The sequence below is a fragment of the Falco biarmicus genome, chromosome 4 (assembly GCF_023638135.1).
Source record: "Falco biarmicus isolate bFalBia1 chromosome 4, bFalBia1.pri, whole genome shotgun sequence".
NCBI lineage: Eukaryota > Metazoa > Chordata > Aves > Falconiformes > Falconidae > Falco > Falco biarmicus.
Window position 1 is genome coordinate 111,643,034 of NC_079291.1, and position 23,386 is coordinate 111,666,419.

Consider the following 23,386-nt stretch of genomic DNA (forward strand, 5'->3'; position numbering starts at 1 on the left):
CAATTCAAAAAGCACCCAAGCCCTTCAGATATCGGGTAACCATGGGACACTCACTGTAACAGCTCCTACAATTTTCAAGCATTATTGTTCATTGTAGGAAAGTGTAATGTCATTTTCATAAAGAGTGAGCTATGTCTTTGCACATCCCTCAGATTGTCTTTGTTTCTTCCTTAATGAAAGTTGAGAAAAAGGTAAGCAAGGGCCTCACAGGCATTCTGTTCCATGCTAATGGCAGGTACTACTAAGATCACACACACACACACAAAGCCAGGTTAACAAGAGGGATGAAGGAGAAGAACAAAGTAGGTTGTTTAGTACAACAGGCTTTTGTTTGGATATTTCTACTTCAGTGAGTGTAACAGAAATGCCAGATGGCACCAGATACATACAGGAGAAACTTTATCTTGGTATGCTTATTAAAGGAGAACAGTGATTTAAAGGTGGCCACAAGGAAGGCTAAACATGGATACCACCAGAACTATAATGCCTCCAGGACTTTTACTCACATATTAGAAGCAGCAACATTAACAGAGGAGGTGGGTGCTTACAAGCAATTGCTTACTGTGCAAAACTCAGGAATACACATAAAACAGATGAACAGATCATCTCAGATCCTTAAAATTAGCAAGCTTTTGTGCTTCACTGCTCATGCTAAAGGACCTGTTCTAGAGAAGTCTAAATACTGATTCAGTAACACCTTACGAGATCCTTCAGTCTGCTCAGAGGATGTAGGATTCTCACTGTATGATCTAGCAGAGAAGACAAGACCGTGTCCCACTCAGTTCTGGAAAGCTGCTAGAAGACGTTGACCTTTCAAAAAATACAGAGATGACAATCTAAAAAATTGAGCTCTAAAGACTTACTAGAATTCAGTGATCAGAGATGCCAGATGCGAAGCAGATGCTCTGGTTATTAAACCAGGGCTTCGTGTGAGCCAGATCCACCTTACCGCCCTACCAGCAGGCACTGCCGTGTCCCAGCCAGGCAGGCTTTCTGGAGGTGTGTGCCTGAACACTCTCAGAAGATGATCCTGAGACAGCTGTCGGCAGCATAAGAAGCTGCATCTAAACATACACTGAAGTGAGTGTTATCACTTCTGTCTCTAATAAACACACCGTCATTTAAATACATGGAGTCTTTTACCTGACATGTATAACCATGAGAAGATGATATAATTTGTGATTGGTTTTCCCCACTTGTGCTAGAAGAACTGTTGTCCTATTGTTTGACTCACCCTTTACAAATCAATGCTTTTAGCACAGGTGGGGAACCGTGCTATCTCATTTCAGATGCTAGCTCCATTTGTTAAGAATAACTATCTCCATTCTTTTTTAAACAGCCCCAGATAAACTACAGAAGTTTAGTATTTCTTCTTTTGACTTTGCAAAGCAAAGCACAGTAGAAACTGAATGACTATTTTAAGAGACAATGTGTTTTCCCAGTATCTTTCCCCCACATACCGGCTAACAATTATGGTTAACTCAACGGTTATACCATTCCACGACTATCTGTCTAAACATTACTCAGAGTATGAATTCAAGCAAACGAGAAATTCTTAAGAACTCAGACAACTCCATCTACCAGGTAAATTTGCCATTTCTGAAGCTCAGCAGACTCGCCATCTCATCAAACACTGACACTCTGCAGAAGCCCGATCTGGGGATGAAGGAAACTGCTCCGCTGGCACACGAAGGACTTGTGGTAACGTACCATTATTCCCTTGCTTCCCCCCGACTCACTTCTCATATTTGGATGACTAACTTCACTGCAGCTTCTGCACAGCCCTGCTTCAGGATCATGTTTCAGGATGTAATTACCCTTACAAAAAAATGAAGGGAAACTGCTTCAGTCATTTTATTTTCCATGCATAAGCTACAACTTACGTAAATTTTCCATGCTAACACTTCAACAAAAAAGTTTGCTGCTTATAGATTATAGGCTATATGGGCAGAAGTGGATTAAAAAAATATGAATTGAAGAAAAAAGTTCCAATTTTAATAAATGTTTTTATGTTAAGGTTACACTTGCCAAAATGTATTATTTCTGTAAAATAGCAAATCCACATTAAAATCATGCCACATGGAAACTTAATTTCTAAATACGTAACCCAGAACTGAATAAAATACGTGGGTTTTTTGTGTCTTTTGAAAACACTCCGTTTTCCTGTTCCTTATGCAACTGTAAGTATTGAAAGAGAATTTCCAGCTGTGCCTTGTCAGCCTACGGACCGAACATATTGTGCTGCTTTTCATTTTCCTCAAGTGAGCTTTTTAGTTCTCTGAGTAACAGTGTTAGCCGATTCTCTGTACACAGAACAGAACAGCGCTTTGTCCCCAGGGAAAGAAGCTATTTCAGACTTAACTAAGGAATCATCTAACATGTTTTAACAATCCCTACTGTTTCTCTGTTTGTTTTAAAGATATCACTGTGATTTTGTTTCATTTGCAACTGGAGACTAAATGACACCAAGCAGAATCTGCTGTTAGGTTAGATTACAAGGTAAAATGTTTTAAATTTTAAATTACTGCTTAAAGCATGGTGTTGAATGGCTTAAACTACATGTTAACTTTGCAAATGTATATGAAATAATATTAGCTATATTTAACAATACTGAACATGAATGTTTTTCTAGATAAAAGTATGCAATACCAGTTGATTTGCTTTTTGTTTGGTATGAATGTTTGCCACACACTTCAAGCTTAAACTTAACTGAAAGTGCATTTGTTTTGCTGGTATGGCTAAAAGTAACTCATTTCTGTGCAATAAATTTAAAGAAGAGTATGTGAAAAATATTGGCAAATCACTTTAACCCCTGTGTATCATGAGAAATAACCTTGACATCTTAGCAACATGTTTGTATTAAGACTGAACAGATAAAGATACATTACTTAATAAATTCAGATAGTCTGGTATTTCTAAAGGGTCACTACTTTAAAAATTAACTATTTCCATTAACATAATAACAAAATGACAGATACTGAAGTTACTGAAAATAAACGTTTTGAAAGCTGTAAGCTACTGAACACTATACGTGATAGAAGTAAAGGTAATAAAGATGCTTACACATACTATGCATGATCTAAACATTTACAGGTAAACTTACAAAAGGTATCGCAATACAGCCATGTTGAGAGTATGTGGCCACACAAAGACATAATGATTTCATTACATTAGCTATAATTTTATTTTGATATGTAATAATTTATTTAAAAACTTGTATAAGTAGAATAAGTTAAATTTTCCCCAAATTAAATGTTGGCTGGCACTATACTAGATATAACTTCCTGACAGATAATTTGAGGATTCCAGTCATGGGCAGTAAAGGCCCAATGCATTTAAGGTCTTTTTCTTGAATGACATTCACAGTTTGGGCCTTAAAATGTGGGACAGCACTTATTAAATAAGCCAAGGAAAGAAGCTTAGAAATGCAGTTCTGTATTTTGCATGCAAGGAACATCATTTGGTTGAAAGTAGCAGTATTAAGCTTTCAGTACTGAAGAGTTAACTTGGTGTGAAAATGTAGCATATGAACTCATATATATGAACAGGATTAGCTTATAAAGATTTAGTATTTGTGTGTGTGTGTGTTTCCTGTTGTGTTTTTTTGTTTGTTTGTTTGTTTGTTTTAATTTTTAACTGTAAAGTATTTTATGAAAACAAGTTTCACTTTAAAACAATTTTGATTTACTATACGGTTTTCTCTATATTGCAGTTAACAGCAAAACCCTGAGACGTCACCTGTATGGTACATGTTATGTCATTCACCCTGTATTGTTCCTGACTTTCAAAAATACATTCATAGAGAATGGAAAAGTATTTCAGTCTTGCCATTATATGCCTCTGGTCACAGGAAGAAATGGTTAAATGTTACAAAAAGCCCAAATGTAATGTAGCAGCATTGTAACTACATAGCTATAGCATTATTATAAAGCATACTAAAAAAATGTGACCATAATTAAGATGTCACTAACTCAAGAGAATGAATACATATGTTCAAGACTTTTCTTTGTATATTCAGTTTTCCCTAAGGGCTCTTTGTGTGTTTCATTCAAACCTGCAGAACAGAAGTGTACTGTGTAATTTCAGAGCCAGTCATTACCATGCAAGTAACTTAGAAACCAAAAACATTAGGTCATTTGTCCTGCAAGCTGAAGTACTAAGAAACAAGCACTTTCTGAAAAAGAACAGACATCATCAATGCTGTCTGTATGTACAATGCACAAAGAGTGCAAGCTTCTGTCTCTATTTGGTATGTTCACCAACAGTAACTTCTGACAATAAAAGGCCAGCATAGAGTCTGTGTAGCATTTTGGAATAACTGATTTCTAATGAGTAGAAAGCAGTAAACTAAAATCTGGATTAATTTCAGAACTCTGCTGTTACATGAGACGCTACAAGGATTTGTGTGAGACACTTGCATCTCAAACTCCCCTTATATGGAAATAAAAACATTACCTTAGCTTAACAAAATTCTGCAAATTAATACATGTATTTCCTATAGTATTTTAAAATTTAAATAGTTGAACCCAGAAACTACAATATTAGAAAGAAGTAAAAGTGTTTCAAGCATATTTACTGCCATTTAAAAATATTAGAATAAAAAAAAATGAGAATTAAGCTGTGGAAAGCATGATAAACATGCCTTATCTTAAAGAAAAGCTAAGCAACTTGTACCAAAAACTTGACCTATTATATAAATCAGAAAATACCACAATGCACAAACTTTTTTCAAAAAAAATCCGATTCAAGCAGAAACACAGCTCAAGTTCCTGAAATAAAACAACATGATAACTATAACAAGACTAACTCCAAAGTGAAAGACTACATATAAAGCCAAAATGGTCAACATTAAGAAAAAGTACTTTTTAATCCCTTCAAGGGGGGGTCCTTAGAGAAAACCCATGGACATGCTCTGAGCCTTGTCTTGGGCACAAAGACCAAGCGCTCTAATTCTCAAGTTCTTCACTAATTCTCAACATCACAAAAATACTAGTGGCTTCTAACTACTGGCTCAGTTAAAACAGGCCACAGGAGAAGAGCGTTTCCTTTTTGAAAGAATTACGCAACAGAGCTACGACAAATGGTTAGTACCTTTGGACATGCATAGCCTTATTACTACACTGATAGAGCCACTGCTGGATATGCTTTCCATGCGTACTCCTGAACCTTGCCTGCTCTGTTTTGGAATGCCACCTATTGGTGACAGTAAACGTAATTTTTCTGTCAGAAGCATAGGAAGGCTCAAGATATATAGTCATTGTTAATTTTGCAGAAAGTAAATGCAAAATACAACACATTACAAATCAACCTTTTTAGAAAATCTATGCTTAACAAAAACTAGAAAAGCAGATGCAGGATGTCGCAAGAAGCAGTATTGTGGTTAAACTTCCAAAAGGTCTCCTCTACTGCAGAACCAAAAAGATTCCGTTAAAGAGGAGGATGGCTAGAAATGGGAACTAATGCAACATCTCATCTATGATGAAAAATACCTTGCACAGAAATGACAAACAAAAAGCAATTGGAGCATCATTTCTGAAATTAACTGGGCATTTTTCTGTTACTTTGCCATTCCCATGTTCAGAAGTTACACAACCTGGAAGAAATATTAGCAATCAAGAAACAATTTATAGCTCTCAAAAGCTCCCTTGCTGGAAGCAGTAAAATTACTAAACTGCAAATGCCTGGCGGCACTGAAAATCTAACCTACCTTTTTAAATGTAACCCCAAATACAAAGCTAGCACTTATTTGAATTTGACTATTGCCTGAAAGGGCGAAGAACCACTAAACTACAATTGCTTCGTTTACCTCAAATACAATAATTTTTTTGCAAGAGGAAGCTTGGTTATATTGACCTACAAGGTACTGGTCCACTTGCTTTCAAAAGTGCACCACATGACTGACAATCTTAAAAGTTCTCTAGGTATCTAATTTTCCTTTTTTTTCCCATTCCAGGATACCTTCCGAGACACACAAAAACATGCAGGCTATATCATTAGTCTATTATTTCCTGCTTGTCTCTCTGTGCATTGATTTTTCTCAAAATGAAACGAGTGCACTTGTCAGGAGGCAAAGGAGAAGGATGCACTACAGAGGACCGAGAAGGAGCTCCTCAGCAGGGCACAGGTCCCCGAGACAGCCAAGGATGAAGCCTCCAGCTCCTGTTGCTGTAGCACCCAGCATACCTCTTCTTAATGTTGATGACGGTGTTATGGGAGTGTTTGACTCTCTCATCGGTTTGGGTGAACATGAGTCTAGTTACAGTGTCCTACCAGGTAAGAAAAAAGTCCCTCTACTACTTAGAGTGGGCTGATCTTTCTCTTGATTTCAAATGAAACCTATAAACTCATGAAACCTTTATTTTGCTCTACTTGCAACACATATTGAAATAAAACTCACCTTTTTGCTAACCTACTTTTCTTGCATTTTATACTAATTTTGTGGTTAGCATATGAAGCTTTTTAATTGTCTATGCTTAAGCCTTATAGAAGATCCTGCTTTGCCAGGTAACTAATATTTTCTGTGTTCTCATTTTATCTTAATAAAAATTTAGTTGGGATATTTTCATAACTTCAAATGTGTATTAAGTTTGAAGGCCATTTTGAAGAATTTCTTGCCTAATATATCTCCTAAGTCAATTAACATTCACTGAGGTCCTAACACCAATAACAGCAGTGTTCCGTAGAATGGATTATTTTTTTTGGTTGCATTTTTGAAAAACAGCATTCAAACTCTGTCTACACGGAATATTTCAGAATAATTCTTTATTTTGTAAATAAATTAGTAACACATGGTAATAGTTTTGCAGTATGAAACTTATACAAACAAGACCTTTATGATGGAAAAGTAAGCTGAGAGAGAAAAACCCACCCATTCAACACAAGATCACTCCTATGCTCCATCTATATTGAGAACCCAAATTTCTTTAAAAGAAGTTCAATAGTATGATTTATATAAAACTTGCCTTTTTGGTGATCTAGAGTTTTTGACGTTGCTGCATTAATAGATATTTGATGGGTTTTGAAGGAGAGGTAGGGAAGAGGATTAACTGTTTTAAGAAACAAACAAAAAGCATAATGTCATTGATATTTACTGAAACCTGCCTTGGTAATTAGTAACAGGTGCCTCTACAGTCTCCTCAAAGAACACCAGATTAGACGGGGATTGAGAACTGATAGTGGTTAAGTGTCGCTTTGGTCCTTAGTGCGGTAAAGGAACAGTAAACTCGTGCTTCAGGATGCTGGTGATTTTATGTTCAGTGTCACAAATGGGAAATTACAACTCATAAAGCAGGAAATTAAGATTCACAAGTCTAAAAATCAGACATCCATTCTAAAGACAACTTCTGCATACAACTATCAGTATTTTTCAATTTTGAAATCCCAGTTATTAACCAACTGAAAACTACTGAGACGTTATAACACTTCATTTCTGTTCATAGAAAGAGGTTCAAAGATTGAAGACAAGACACTGTGATGTTGTGAGGAATCAACAGAGGGTCATGTCTACTCTATAGTTAATAAATGTAAAGACACAGATGCTTCCATTCCAGCACCAAGAGATCACACACCAAATAAAATCATAATATGCAATTTTATGAATGAAATAAGAATACCCTGATTACCACTGTTCTACATAAAATGCTATTAACCTATTTTTATAAGCAAAACGTTTAGCTTTTAGTGTGTTATGCAAGAGACACAACCACTAGGTTAACAGGTCTCAAATGGCAAAACATATTGTAGTCACATTTTCTTAACAATTACTATTTGTTGTGACACCTTACTTTCAGAAAGGCTGAGCCATTTCAAATCAAGTATTTTAAGTAAGAGGTTTAAATGGGAAAAACCAGCAAAACTCATGACTATAACATTTCTAGTGTATACCACAATATTATTCTCATAATACATACTACTGTCAAACCTTTAATTTAAAAATATTTTTAAAATTAAACAGAGGAAAATACCACACAAATAGCATACACTTCATGTAAGATATTCTAGTCTCTGTCAGAGACCATCAGTCATGCTGAAATAATGCACGGTTCTCCCCGCCTCCCCGCCTCGTTTGTTTCTTTCTATCTAGATTTGCATCCAAAAGCTGAGCTAAAACCGCTGAACTCATTTTATTTGGAACTTCATGCTGAATTTACACCATATTTCCAAAGGTTAAAAGTCCTGTGCTCATCTGCCAAAGACTTCAACCACAAGGTATTTTTTAGTCTAGCTTTTAAAGTTCAAAATTTTTCCAAGTCAATGTCAGATTTGGAAAAAGCAGAGCCTGTTAAATAATAGAACACTATTATTAATCATGCTTCAGAACAGAAGAAAATGCAATCTCCAAAACTTAATTTTCATTCTCCTAGCTACTTATATTGCTCTCGGTAGCCTAAAAAAAACAATTTACAGATACATGCTGGATAAAAATTAGCAATTAAAGAGGTTTAGCAGCGATCAGACATATCTCCTTCATCCATATAAAAATTACGTGAACTATTTAAATTAAATCAAACAGTTCCCCGTGACATAATATGCAGTTGTTTGTCCTCTACAGAGCGCAGCCAGCCCGTCACGCAGTGCAGAATAGGATGTATGTGGCTGCTCTATTTCTAATGTCTCTTAAACCTCACTGCTCCCTGCTTCTAGCATCATACTGAAGTGATTCAGTGGATAGAAAGTTTAAGGAGCACCACAACGATACTCTGTCTCACAGGGGTTATGTGACCTCCAACAGTGCCAAACAGCAGTTTGCAATGCAATAAAAGGGCACCGCTCTGCCTCTGATCGCACACACTTGTCCTGTCTTTTCATACAACTGTTACATACAGAGAAAACAGGATAATTCGTTAAAGTTGTCTGCAGAGGCCAAGGCCTGATAACCTGTATCTTTATGCTTATTCAGACCAGTTTTCCAATGACCTGAGATACAGTCTAGTAGCTAAAACAAAACAAAGAATTTAAGGAAGCACAGAAGAATTTCCATCTCAAGCCAGATAAGTTCCTCTGGAACAGCTGACGTTTATTGTTTAACATGAGACAGTGTAGTGTTCTTTTTGTGTTTCCTTTGGAGATTATTTAAAAGAAATATTGTGGCTTTCTGGCAAGCACATAAAAACCAGAAGTCAGGATCCAGCAAACAGCTGGATTACAGCTACCTGGGTAGAATGACGAGGCACTTACAGCCAGCTAAAATTTGGCCTGGGCTAACTCATCTCCTCCTTCAGTTAACATGGCTCGAGTTGATCAGAGCACAACTTTCTGTGGCTGAAATGAGGCACACATATCCTGGACATTTGAAAAAACAATATGCAACTATGAAAAAAATTAATTTGTCCCTCTTTGCATCCTGAGAGTAACTAAAGGTATAATATAAGGAATACAGAGAAGCATCCAAAGATGATGATGCTGATAATTAATTTTTATTCTAGAAAACTGATTTGTATCCAGTGGTCTTTAAATAGAAGGGCAAAGGAATGCCTTTATTATGAAGCTGAAAGTAGGACTGCCTTGAATGACTTTGCAAAATGCCTGATTTTGAGTCAAACATTAATTCCAGAGACATTTCAAACCAAGTATTTATAGTAGTCTTGTCAGGACATTTAGAGACTATCCTGACTCTTCTTAAAACTGAACAACCAGGCATGGTGGACCAGGGCGGGCTGTGGGAAAACAAACCTGCAAACAATTTGTCTTTGGAGGGAACATCTATTGCAAATGAAAGTCTCCTGCATGTAGATTCAGCTGAGATTTCCACTGTACTAGACAATCTTAATCTGAAAGTCAAACCGAATAGGAAAAGAGGAAATGTTTGTTATGTATATGCAGCAAAGAAAAAAGTAACTTAGAAGTGGGGCTTCAGCTTGAAACGAGTATTTCAGCAACTCATCCTTACTTGAATTAGAAAAAGGAAAAGGAAGATGTGTAGGGAATACGGTTTCTTGCCAGAGTCATAGGTATGCTCAATCATAGGAAAAGATTTGCATGGGATGAAGAATCTCAACCTTGGCTTTCATTCTCTTCAAACACACACACACACACAGAGCACATCATGCTAAAGTGCTATGTTTATTCTGGAGTCTGAAAAAACACTGCCCAGGGAAACTTTTGCTGTGATAAGACTCCATCATTGGAAGGAAAGAGAGACTTGGAATAGTTTCCTTCCCAAGTCTTTACACTCTCCAAACAACTTGCCTACCGAATATCTGAGTATAGCTTACAAAATAAATGTCCTCTACATTTCTTTCTGAAAATTTCAACTAGTACCCTGGGGAAATCTCAGGGTTTTGTAGATTCATGTCCAGAAACTTTGGAGATTGAGTATTTATTAGCACAAGTTGTTCTACCTTGTTTCCTAGTAAAGAGGGTTTTTTAGATAAAGCAAGTTATAGGGAACAGGAGATGTTTGCCATCTTACCAGTCATTAGAGAGTGGACTTTACTTCCATTAAGCCTATAAATAGTCACTATAAAGAGAATACTGTCACCTTCACAGTTCCACTGAGCCTTAACACAACTTTCCGAGATATGAGAAAAGAGGTCTAGTGCACAAGAAACAGAAGGGGGTCTGGGAAAAGATATTCTCAAGTTCTGCATGATTTATTTTAATATCATTGTGATAAAGAAAAACTTTTGCTTCTTTCTCAACTGGATCTATGCACAGCTTTCATTGAGATCTGTGATTTCTGCTTTCCATTTCTAAGGATGGAAAGGAAACAAGAGCTGCCATGCAAAAGACCCTCAGAAACTCACAATCTAGATTTATTTCTCCCATTTTAGGAATATGTCTAAACTTGAATAATTCAAGAGTTTTTTCCAGAAGACGAAGCTGGTAAGTGTCCTCATCAGCTAGCTAGGAAGAGGGGGAAATGAACTATTACGATGACTGCTGAAAAAGAAGGTGCAGACAATCAGAGGGACAGGGAACTTCCACTCAGTTTTCACTGTGAAGCTGTAAGCAGGTAACAGCTACATATACATTAATGGTGTATGTGAATTGCTTCCCCCTTGACTGCCTTCACAGCTGAAAGGCCAAGAACCAAGTAGGGATTGGAGACTACTAATAAGCTGAAGAAAACACAGCTATGGAAAAAAGGGAATAATAATAGGATACTTACAATAAGGTGTATTTTACATATTTTCAAAATGAGAACAAAATAGTAGTGTTTCTTTCCAAAGTTTTAAATAAACACTGTTGGTTTTATTTCACTCTAAGCTATTTGTCTCCAATTTTCTGGTTTCCTTTCTTAGGAAAGAAGGGGCACTGCATAGCTAACGGGATGATGATGTATGATAAAGCTGTCTGGTCTCCCAAGCCCTGCATTACCTGTCTCTGTTCAAAAGGAGAAGTGTTATGTGACACAACCATGTGCCACCCTTTGAAATGTCCCAAAACTATTATACCTGCAGGAGAATGCTGCCCAGTTTGTTCTGATACTGGTACAGTACACCATAATATTTTTACTATTGTAAAACTACCTCATGCAAAAGCTAACAAACTCTACGCTTAATGGTATCAAGGATTACAAGGTACACATTATCCTTCTATAGAGAAAACGAGTCCTGAATAACACGGTAAGAGCAGGTCTTCATAATTTCTACTCAAGTTGACTTCAGTTTCTTAGAGTACACTGGCTGTTAGATGAATTTGATATAGTATTTAAAGGAAAGAAGATGTGAAGTATGCAATAGTAAAGATAGTTATACTTCTGTTTTCCCCTCTCTGCTTCTTCCCTCTTCCTCTTATAAAATTTCTGATAAACGTACAATGAAAGAACACCTGGTCACATTTTATATCCCAATTCCATTCACAGAGGATCAATGATTGCTATCCATTATTAATGTATTAGACATACATACAAACATCACACACTTTACAGACTGGTAAATCTTTATTAGGAGTGTAAAATCATATGCAGCTATTTGATATAAATCAAAAGAAGAAAGTCAACTCACAAGAGGAACAACAGAACTACAATCTTGCTTCTTCATAAAAATGTAAACAAAACCAGTATCTTCAGTAAGAGAATGGAGGCGATAAAGATCAAATGTAATTTCCTTCTGCCACTTCCAATACCCTAAGTCTGCAAAGTACTAAACGTAACCCCCTCTCACCGGAAAAATATTACTAAGCCTTGTGTGTGTGTGCATATGTGACAAACAGAAATACACTGAGCAGAGACATCACAGAAATTAACTGTAGAACTAGAAGTCATGTTGATTGAAACAAACTTGTATTTGAATTGTCCTGCTATACCAGGAACGACTGCATTTTGGTGATGGAGTTAACACTTCCCTGGTGAGCTCCCCACCTGCAGCCACTTCTAGACCTGACAGTCCCTTGCACAGGAGAACAAGTCTTAACCTTTGTGAATTTTATTCAAGTTACCCTCCTCCCACTCCCACACATATTCTTCTTCCTCTTTATACACCCCCATCAACAGAAAAAAATAATTAATATAGTAGTTCAAAAAGGAAGATAATGAAAGCAATATTAATTCCTTCCTCCCCCATTTTTCTGGAGCTGCAATGAATTGTACCTTTCTACAACCTGTTCTGCATGGCTGGCTCAATCATTTCTCAGTCAAAGTATGTCTCTTCCATCAAAAGCAGCAATGTAAGACCATATTTTCATTCTTTCAAATCATATTCTAAGGGGAATACTATTCTTCTATAGTTACCGTATTTATATGAAGGGAATAATGTTTACTAAAACTTCAGTTTCATATCCTCTTAGACAACTTTTTTTTTTGTTTTGTTCTTACTGCCTCTGTTAGACTCCTCTTTGGATTCAAGTATTATTTCACTGGATGACATAAGTGAATTGTCTGGCGATTCTCCAGAACCCAATGACCTTGACAACGCCAATGTATTGTCATCATCACCTACTCAAACAGAAAAAGATGAGCCACTCAGAACAGAAGTGGTAGAGTTTAAAGGGAAAGATGGTCATAAAAAGGATAAAAAGAAAAGAAAAAGGAAAGGCAAAAAAAATCGACGGAAGCATAAATCCCACCACAGAGAAGAGCAGCTTATCTCAAGAAAGGAAGCTACAGAAGAAGAAGAAGAAACACAATACGAAAGTGATGGAGATGATGGTACTTTCATCAGAATGCCATCTCATTTCCCAATTCCTGTTCCACCCATAGAAGCTCCTCCTTTGCCAGCTGGATGTTCCACCTCGGACACCACAGTAAGCTGTATTAATGCCAAACTTACACAAATACCACCCATCTCAGATCCAGATCTAACAAGTCTAGACCTTACAGGTAAACAATGGGTCCACTTTGCACAGTTTTTCTCATGCAGCAACATTACCCATTCTCAAAGGCAGTCAACAGTATATACTTTGTCATTCTTTATCATAGAAATGTATTAGAATGAATTTCATAGCTAAGCCTCTAAAACAATAAATTAAAAATGTTAATTTGCTTATTAGTATTTAAATATTGTTATGAATATATCTACAAAAATATTGTACACAATACAACTGTTTTTGTAACATATTTTTCATGCACATTACTACACAACTGAGATGCATACTGTAATTCATAACTCAAACTATTTTCTTGAATTCTGTCCTAGGAAATAGTATCACTACTATCTCAGATGAAGCATTCAATGGGATACCTAATTTGGAATGGATCGATCTGAGTAAAAATAATATTACCTCTCCTGGCATAGGTCCACAAGCATTCAAAGTAAGAAACCCAAACTTTTCTACTATTCTATGACTAGTTATTGCTTAAAGGGAAGGTTTTCCTTCTTTTCAGTCTATGGATCTAAAACAGTTTGTACCTAGTATGAGTGACCTTTGTATAAATATCAAAAAGTTAAACCTGGCTATTTCAAGAAATCTCTTGTGATAATTGAGAATACCTAGAGATTTTTGAATTACATTCACCAAGTATTAAACGTTAAACAATAAGAGAATTTTCTGATATTTTACCAGTTGCAGTTGAGAGATTTCAGAATTGAAGAGCTCATACTCCATTAGCACAACCTCAGGCTCAACATCTGTAAATGTATTTATCATCTTTCTCACTACATTAGCTCTGTCAAAGCTGATGCTCTTGGATTCCCCAAAAGATCTGCCTATGCCAGGTCTTGCTGTAAAAATCCACTCGGTAGCAATTCATGCAATCAGCTGTATGCTTACTGTTGAATGAGAAACCTTCAAGCATAGCTGCTTACTAAAAGAACAGCTTTCTCATAAAACAGTCCAAGAAACTTTCTATATTCAGTCTTTTTCTTGCAAGGGAATTTACATGGTAATGGGCTATTCAAGTGCATCTGCATATTCCTTGCTTGAAGACAGAATAGTCCCATAATATTTTCTCACGCAAGCAAGCATGTATAGGTGGCAATTCAAGTGTGGAAGTAAGGCATCAAGGCCTTGCTTTTTCAGGTAAGATGAATACAAAAAGCATATGAACAACAAATTGAATTACCACATTACGCCTTTAATTTTGTGTCCTGCCATACACAAATCAGCCCTCTTGCAGGGCTCTGTGTACCACCTCCCTCCACATAACATAACATAACCAGCTTTGGCCCATTTCAAAGGACTTCAGTTCCTGCAGCTCTTATGAAATCAAAGTGGATGGAAAAGACAAACCCAGGAAGGTGCCTCAGTCATGAAATAAAATTTTGTGAGGCTTACATCATGCCAGGCAGTTAAGACAAAACTACAGGAAAGCAGGCTTCAGCAGATCCACTGCTAAAAAAATTCCGTCTTTTTAAGAAATGCTTACTACTGCATGTGCGTTTATCAAAATCAAGCTATGGCAGTTTTTCATACCAATTTTTTAAGCTGGCTGAAGTTGTAAAAATCCTAGGTCACTGAAAAAGTTGCTGTCATTATGCTTAAGTAAATTTGCTGACCTACAGAAAACCCTCAATTTGCTCACAAATGAAGAGTATAAACGCATAATCCACAAATGTATGTGCTTTGAACTCCTAAATACTGCAGTAGTGTAGTAAGGTATTACCTACACGACTCAAAGCCAGCAGCAGTACTACAACTAGTTATGACTGGAGATCTGCAGGATAACTGTGGAAAGCTGATGTGTAACTGGAAGAGCTTGATTGAACACATTACATTACCTGCCAACTTTATTAATATTTATCATAAAGAAACCAATTGATTAGAAACCAGATAGGAGGGGAAAAAATTATTCAAAACATTGGATGCTAGCGCACTGCTGCTAAAAATCTTCAAAAAGCATGTTTAAGAAAACATTAACTATGATCACACTGCATGCTTAAGCATAATCTAAGTTCTTTTCTTCATCCCTTTGGTTAAGATCCTGAAAAAGTTAAAACGTTTGTATTTGGATGGAAATATGCTGGTACATATTCCCTCTGAACTGCCATCAGCTTTGGAAGAAATAAAAATAAATGACAACCACCTTCATGCCATTGATGAAGATGTCTTACAAGGTATTTGGAAACTAATCTTGATCATATGAAAAGATTAAAATAAATTTGAAAAGTAGAATGTTGAACCAAATGCATGTGGTTTGATATAACCAGAAACCTAACTGCTAGCTTTTAAGCCTCATGTTTTCAAAAGGCAACAAAAGCTGAAAGATTTGCCTGACAAAGTTTTTTAAAATTACATTTTCCCATGTTACGCAACTGCTACTCTCCCAAAGAAGCTTACATTTAAGGTTACTAAGTAGAGACGGATGTTGAAGATACCTACTATCCTGATCCATAACTTGATTGCTTTATGTGAGGTGAAACTATAATTCATTATTTTCTAAATGTAATGAAAATGAAGATAATTTGATGTGCCTGAAAAATAAAGCCGAATATAATTTGAGTTACCCATGATCCTTTAAGCCAAGCTAAATGTGGGCTGATACAAAAAAAAGGGGCAGGGGAAGGAAGGGCACCATCCGTGTCGTATGACTGACTGACTGACTGTCTGAACCTTTCCTCTCCTGCCAAGAGGGTCCACTGAAACTGGATCAGTTTAGTGATCCAACTCACTATGGAGAGATAGAAATGCTTGAGCTAAGACAAAGAAAACTTAGGCCAAGGGCTGCAAGAGCCTTTTAGTTTAAAATTATCAAACAACACTTCTAGGAGAAACGATTCAAAACTTCTGTTAAAAATAAAAAAGTTATTTGGATTATTTATGATGAAGAACTTAGTATTGTGAAATAGCATTTTCTGCTTACATATATTGATCAACACTGGTTTCCTCTGTGACCTGCATTTGGAGAGCTGAGGAGGAGGAACAGTACAACCTGCGAAGGGTTCTCACCACGGCACAGTAGGTGGTTGAAAGGAGTAAGGCAGGGAGGGGAAGGTACATGCCCAAAGGAAAAGGAACGTTTTCACAGAAGTGGCTGGAGACCCACAGAGATCCTTGGGAAACAGCACAAAGTTCAGCACCCACACAGCATTCCAGACATCACCTGCAGATAACCGTGAAGTTATAAGGCCTAAATGGCAGCAGTAGCCACGAGTTGTACAGCCGCCGCCTTTTCCTTCCAAGTGGAAGAGAAAGCTATACACAAAGCTCTAGGCAACCTCTGAAAGTTCTACAAACTAATAAACAATACAATTCCACGATTATGAAATAATAAATGAAAATCACTATATTTCTTCATTGCCATGAACTGATCTGAATAATGTTTAAGACTGCTAAATTTTAAACATGCATTTTAACGAGATACCAGATGGAATTTCTGTTAGTTAATGACAGCTTTTTCTCCCCAGATTTAAAGAACTTGGTCACCCTGGAATTAGAAGGAAATAAACTTAGTGAAGCAAACGTCAGTCCTTTGGCCTTTTATCCTTTGAAAAGTCTCTCTTATTTGCGACTGGGAAGAAATAAATTTAGAATTATCCCACAAGGTCTTCCTGCCACTCTTGAGGTAAAAACAAAACAACAAGAAGTAAAACACAAAACCAAAAACCCACAACAAAAAACCAACAAACAAAAACTAACCAAGAAATCTTCATTTTTCCTGACATTTCCTGACATTCCTACTGCCTCACTATCATCAGGTAGAAATAGATTTTAATTTTATAGAATTTTTTTTCCAAAAACACTAATAATTCTTATTCCTAAATTATAATTTCTAGAAATCTACTGATATATCAACTCCTTCCAAAATGCTATCTTTTAAGTCTGAATTTATCTAGTACAGTCTCACAAAATACTACAGGCTGCAACTTCTGCCTGTTCAGTTATACACCATGCACATAACAGTCCTAATACAGAAATCTTAGTGCAAAGATGTTGTGAACGCTGAGTTACCACCAAAGTAAAGTTCAAAAAGCAGGAACAAGAAAAATGAAAGATCTAGAAAACCTGTTTTATAAAGAAAAACTAAAGGAACCAAGATTGTCTAGTCTGAAAGAGAGAGGTGCCTATATCTAACCATCCTCTTCCTTTTTTTGGCTGGTTTCAACTTCCCTGGATTTCCAAACCTTTGCTGAATTGTGCCTCATTTGGGGTGGGGGGCAGCGTTTGAACAGGACGTCTGTTCCTCTTCCCTGAACAGTTTACTCATTGCTCGATTTTTAATCTTTTTCTTTTGGTAGTTTCCCATCCCACTTCCCTGCTCAGTACTTGAATGTAATTTGTTGCAGTAGTTTGGTTTGGTATTTTTAGTGATGCTATCAGGAAGGTATCCTTTTCCTCCTTCTAAATCTGTCTAGTTTCATTCTCTGCTTACCTCAGTCTTTACTTAAAAAATAATTCTTGCTACCTATTAATTTCACCATCTCTCTTGATTCTGTCTTTCCATGGGATCAAGAAAAAGCAAATGAAATGTAGCAAAACCAACAGCACCTTTTCTGTAACAGCTTATTCTGCAGCTACTGCCTGCAACTTTACTTTAGCCTGATGTTCTCCACTACCCATTCACCCATATGTTACATTTTTCGTTTTCACTTCATCCCTCCTTGATGAAACAGTGAACACCTGGCAAATTTTACTACACTTCATATGCTTTGGGAAATTTTAATATTAATCCTACACCTAATAAATTCACAATGATTTTCAGGCTATGAGGCTGCTTTTCTCTTTTCCCAAAACCTTCCTCGACAAGCCCCGAATTCTGTTTTGGGTACTGCAAATACTTTAGTCTTTGCCCTATTGTTATTTCATGTCATATTTATCCTACATTACAAGCCATTATCAGAAACTTACTCTGTAGAAAACACAGCGTTTTGGTATTTGCAGATTCACAACATCAAATTTTGTACAATGTTAACATTTTTATATTCCTAAAAATTTGAAAGTTTCAAAGCTCACAAAAGCCCAGGAAAAACATTAAGAAAGTAAGACTCTTCAGTATTTTTCTCACTAATAGCTTCTCCAGACAAAAAAAAAAAAAAATAATGTCTTGTCACCTCGTCACTCTCACATTATATACTCTTACACCATACAACTTCAGGCCAGAATACTAATACAATTATTTTTATATTTGATCTTTCAAAGCAATCTGAATTTCTCACAAATGAGAAAAGAAAACAATTGCTTTGAAAAACCGTGTTTCTGAAAGTCACACTACAGCTACAAACATACTCTCAGATTCATAAATTAACAGATATATCAGGTAATATGGAGGACACGTAATAGCTACACTTTGAATTTGCAATGCCAAAGAACAGCATATTTTGCTTTCACAAATTTTCTTTCCAAATGCACTTACAGGAGTTATACCTTGAACATAATCAAATTGAAGAAGTGTCAGAAATCTGCTTTAACCATACAAGAAACATAAATGTCATTGTGCTAAAGCATAACAAATTAGAAGAGCACAGAATAGCACCTTTGGCTTGGATAAACCAAGAGTAAGTACAAGTCATTTTAAATAGTATTGTTTTATTTTTCTCTGTTATTAGCGAGTCAGATAATGAAATATTTGCACTTCACTACTTTTAACTTGAAATCGTAATTATCTTTTGATCTGCTTGTTTTCCATAGCAAATTTGTCTTAATTTCCTTTGCTTAAATTGTATAAGCTAGGAAGTATTCAGAGTTGGCTTTTAAACAAAAAGATCTTACACTTCAGATCTGGACCACATTAACATAAAAGTCTAAACATTTTTTTCTGATAATCCAATCAAAAAAATGAACATCAATTATCAATAATACTTCATACAATTATACGATAATTTGGTATTAACAGACAATTATCTCACAGGTAATTTTAAAATAATTCAATATTGTCCTAGCCTTATCTCCCATTAGATTAAACATTATAAAAATAAATAAGATGAAGGGAAGACTGTGTAGCTGCATTGTGTAAGGGTAGAATATAAGCAGAGCAAGCAAAGAGAATGAAAGCAGCAAAAGAAGATACTGCTTTTGATCCTTCTGGTAAAATATTTCCTGAGCTACGCAGGATACCTTGCCATAACCTGGCAGCTGCAGTCCTAGCAGCCGATTCCTGGATTTGTAAACTGCTTAATCTGAAAACACCCACAGTCACTAACAGCTTCTCTCATCCCTGGATGTGAGGCACATTGGAATGATTCTAAAGGAGTGGTCCACAGAACAACTCAATTTCCAATGGGCTTTAGAACAAAAATCCATGTCAATGGGATAATCTCTGAAGTCCCAAGCTTATTATGTGTTTTCCAGTTAACTTGTTATTGCAATTCAGCAACACTTACCAATCACAAATTAATCCCTTGGGTTTCTCCTATTCAGCCTTCTCTCTGTACTCACTACTGCAGATTTCTTCCCATCAACACAATCGTTGTGCTTGATTGAAAATTAATGACTTCAATTCTTTCTATTCCCAAAGTAATTATGCATGACCATGTCCCATAAAATACATTCTGTTCCATAAACAGAAACAAATTTCCCTGTGAAATTTAGTTTCCCTGTAATCCTATTAAGTTTTATTTTGTACAGAACGTGGCATTAAACAACACAATATGCTATAATGTTTTCATCCTATTTTTTTTTTTCCTTTAATGCAGGAACTTGGAATCGATTGATCTCTCTTATAATAAGTTATATCATGTTCCCTCCTATCTGCCAAAATCTTTACTACATCTGATACTTATAGGAAATCAGATTGAAAGAATTCCAGGATATGTCTTTGGTCACATGAAGCCAGGGCTGGAGTATCTCTACCTGTCCTTTAACAAACTTACTGATGATGGAATAGATCCAGTATCATTTTTTGGAGCGTACCGCTCTCTCAGAGAGTTATTTTTGGATCACAATGAATTAAAGTCTGTACCATTTGGAATTGATGAAATGAGAAAATTACGTTTTCTAAGACTGAACAATAATAAAATCAGGTAATTTCCGAGCCCTTTGTTACGTTAACGGCATTAAAATAAATGTCACAAGACATGCTTTAAGAACCTTTTAAGTAAATTAAAAATAAAAAAAAAATCTGAAGGAGGAGCTAAATCCTGAGCTTTCTACTGCAGTATTTCTGCATGTGATAAGTGAAAAGCGAGGTTTCAGCCTTCCCTGTAGTCCTTAAAAAAGCTCACAGAGATGCTGCGCATGAGTTGTCTCCAGGATATTAATTTGTAATACTGCTTGGGCCACGTGTCTGCTGGGGCATCTATAACCTGCTGGGTACAGCAAAGTACCAGCTGCTTCTGCTCCTGGTCCAGAGCCCAAACCGCTCACAGAACAAGTGGAAGGAGTTGTCAGCTGCTGCTGGCCACTGCAAAGTCACCTCTCAGCAGGCTTCAGGCAGCCCCACTGTGATGTTAGCATGCTCCCTAGCTCCTCTGGGCTGTTCAGAAAGCAAAGGAACAAGAGAGAGGATCTTAAGTGTGTTAGACAGACAGTTTTCATTCAGCAACATGTGGCAATACCTTCCTCAGGAAAAATTAAGTCTATGACAAAAATAGGAAAACAATGCAAGGAGAGAATTTTAAAAGCAATGACTTACAAAAGTCCTCAGTAAATACATTATTGAGGAAAATTAATGTAGTGATTAAGGTAACATTTTCAAATTTCTAAAGAAACAGCATCTCTGTTTCTCTGATGTGTATCTCTGATATATATTATGAAGTTATGAGTTATTTTGAGTAATTAACGTAATTCCTTCCACAATGTCACAGGACAGTCCCTCCAGAACGCATCTGCAGGACTCACATCAATGATGATGATCATGACCACAGTGAAGAGGAGGAAAATGAAGATTCACATTTGGAACATGTTCATCTTGAAAACAACTATATCAATACGAGACAGCTATCACCACATGCATTTTCATGCATAAGATCCTATTGCAGTGTTGTTCTTAAACCACAGAAGATCAAATAAACACCCAAACTTTTACCCGGCAACCCCCACCTCTAGAAATACAGCTTTATTTATTCTCTACTACTAACAGGTCTGCTTATTTCTGATTTAAACCCTTCTTACTACTATAAATAAGATACAGTATATTACATACTGAAGTAAGGTAGTAGTGTATTTCTTAATATTGTTTCAGTATAAAAACATTAAATGTAAAAATAGAAGCTCAAGTTTATGTCATAAATTTTTATTTCTATTGACAGAAATTCTTAAACACAATAGATCAAACGGTGTCCCTGATAAACCCTCCACATGATCAGATTTTAGAAAAGAAGAATATAACTAAACTTTCAGCTTGGTCCTGTCTTATTCGATTAACTGAATTTACAACATTTTAAATGGTACCAACAGCTTTTAAAAAGATACAAATACCAGTCCTTGAGCCCCATTCATTTCTACAACATACAGTTTGCTAGATTTTTATGCTATATAGGATCAGGATCATGCTGCCCATTTCAGGGACTAATTAGACTTTCTCAAAACTTCAAAATATTCAGTTAGGAGTTATTTGAAAGCTTCTAGATAGTCAGAAATTACCACTTCAGAGACAATGTTGATAAAGCAGTTTCAGTAATACCTTTGATATGAATGTCTATCATAGTAAGCGGTTACTTAAATAGATCTCTGTTTCCCTAGAAAGGAGTTCAGTCTCTTGAAGATTTATTTTTTTTAATGTCCGAGTTCAAAGAAAAGAAGCATTTTTAATATTCCACTCCAGATTTTAATAATATATTCTTTCTCTAAAGTGGCAAAAAATTTGATAAAGAGTAGTTAATAATTTTGTTTTAAAGAACAATTTCAATAAAACTTGAAAGAAATTCTAACATCTTCCTTGAACTGAACAGTCCTTTCTTATAAGACTAGGCTGGTGGTAAGAAGTGATTACAGATGACTGGCAAGTCATTATTTATTCTTCACGCAATTACTTTCCACTTTCCCCTGGGCTATTCTGTGATGCATTAAAAAAAAAAAAAAAGTAAAAAGAAAGTACTCTATTTTCTTCAGTAATATAGGTATGCTGTATAATAATTTATTCTTCAGAATGGAGCAGAACAAAGGATTAAATAGTTTAATATAGGGATTGACTTTTTTAAAAGGCGTATAAAAGCTGTAAGCAACATCATAAAATCTTGTAAGGACACATATTAACTACTGAACTGTACGGTTTCTGCCCGCCTGCTGGAAGTGAAGGTTTCAATAGGCATCTCCCACATGCCCCAATCTACTGCTAGCAGATGTGTCATATAATCAGCACAAGCACACTGTTCACACAACATTTAACTGTGAAGGATCTCCAAACATTTTCTTTGGCGTATTACAGACAGCATATATAAACATCTAAGTTTTGTTTTCTTTGAAGATATACGATGATGATAAAAACAAAATCACAGCTTTCTATCTCAAAGTTCTCTTACTCAGGTAAACTATTACCTGCAAGACACAACGGTATTTCATCTGCAATGAGTCAATATATAACTAATTTCCTGTAAAAACCAATCCTAAGATATGTGGATTTCTGTAAAAATACTGCTTTGGCTATTTTGTTTGGTGAAGTATGGTCAGAAGTTGTACCTTAGTGATTTGCTATGTTTGGTAAAGAATGGTGAAATCAACAGGCTGAGTTTTTACATAGTGTTGTGTTTTAGGTGGTTTGATTTCATGGCTTGTGCACTTTCAACATTTTATTCCTTCTTTCCTTTTCATTTAGGCTTCCTTTGTAAAACACCATTAAGTTCCCAAACTACTGTTTTGAGAGATTAAAAAAAACAAAGTATTGAAATGAATACTTTTAGTCTATTGCTAAACAACTTCAGACTTACTTTGCAACATTGCTAAGCAGTGCTTTCAGAAGCTTTACTAAGTATTTTGAATACACAGATTGACCCAAGAAGGGATTTCCAGGTAAACAAGCCGCTGTATTACACCATTTTATGCATTCTTATAATAAATTTAAGCAAAACGCCACAAATTGTTGCAATTATCTTCATTTAAATAGAAAGGTTACCAAAACATTCAGTCTTAATAAGACCCACTAGAAAATCTCCACTGTACTTGCATGGGATAACACCACTAAAATACGGATGAC

At 36.0% G+C, this 23,386-nt stretch overlaps 2 protein-coding genes across 4 annotated transcripts in view; one reads left to right on the forward strand and one right to left on the reverse strand.

Moving 5' to 3' along the window:
• The window catches only part of CENPP (centromere protein P), a 149,703-nt gene that overhangs the window by 31,780 nt on the left and 94,537 nt on the right, over positions 1-23,386 (reverse strand). The gene's annotated exons all lie outside the window — the stretch shown is intronic.
• On the forward strand, positions 1,313-22,287 carry ECM2 (extracellular matrix protein 2). Of its 2 annotated transcripts, XM_056335731.1 has the most exons (11): positions 1,313-1,701; positions 2,420-2,499; positions 5,954-6,273; positions 11,244-11,432; positions 12,770-13,261; positions 13,578-13,693; positions 15,299-15,434; positions 16,725-16,882; positions 18,673-18,812; positions 19,950-20,276; positions 21,060-22,287. In XM_056335731.1, the coding sequence occupies exons 3-11, from the start codon at positions 5,979-5,981 to the stop codon at positions 21,262-21,264; spliced, it is 2,058 nt and encodes a 685-aa protein (XP_056191706.1). In that variant the 5' UTR covers positions 1,313-1,701; positions 2,420-2,499; positions 5,954-5,978; the 3' UTR covers positions 21,265-22,287. The 2 variants fall into 2 exon arrangements, with proteins under 2 accessions (XP_056191706.1, XP_056191705.1); XM_056335730.1 differs by lacking the exon at positions 1,313-1,701 and having other exon boundaries at positions 2,267-2,499.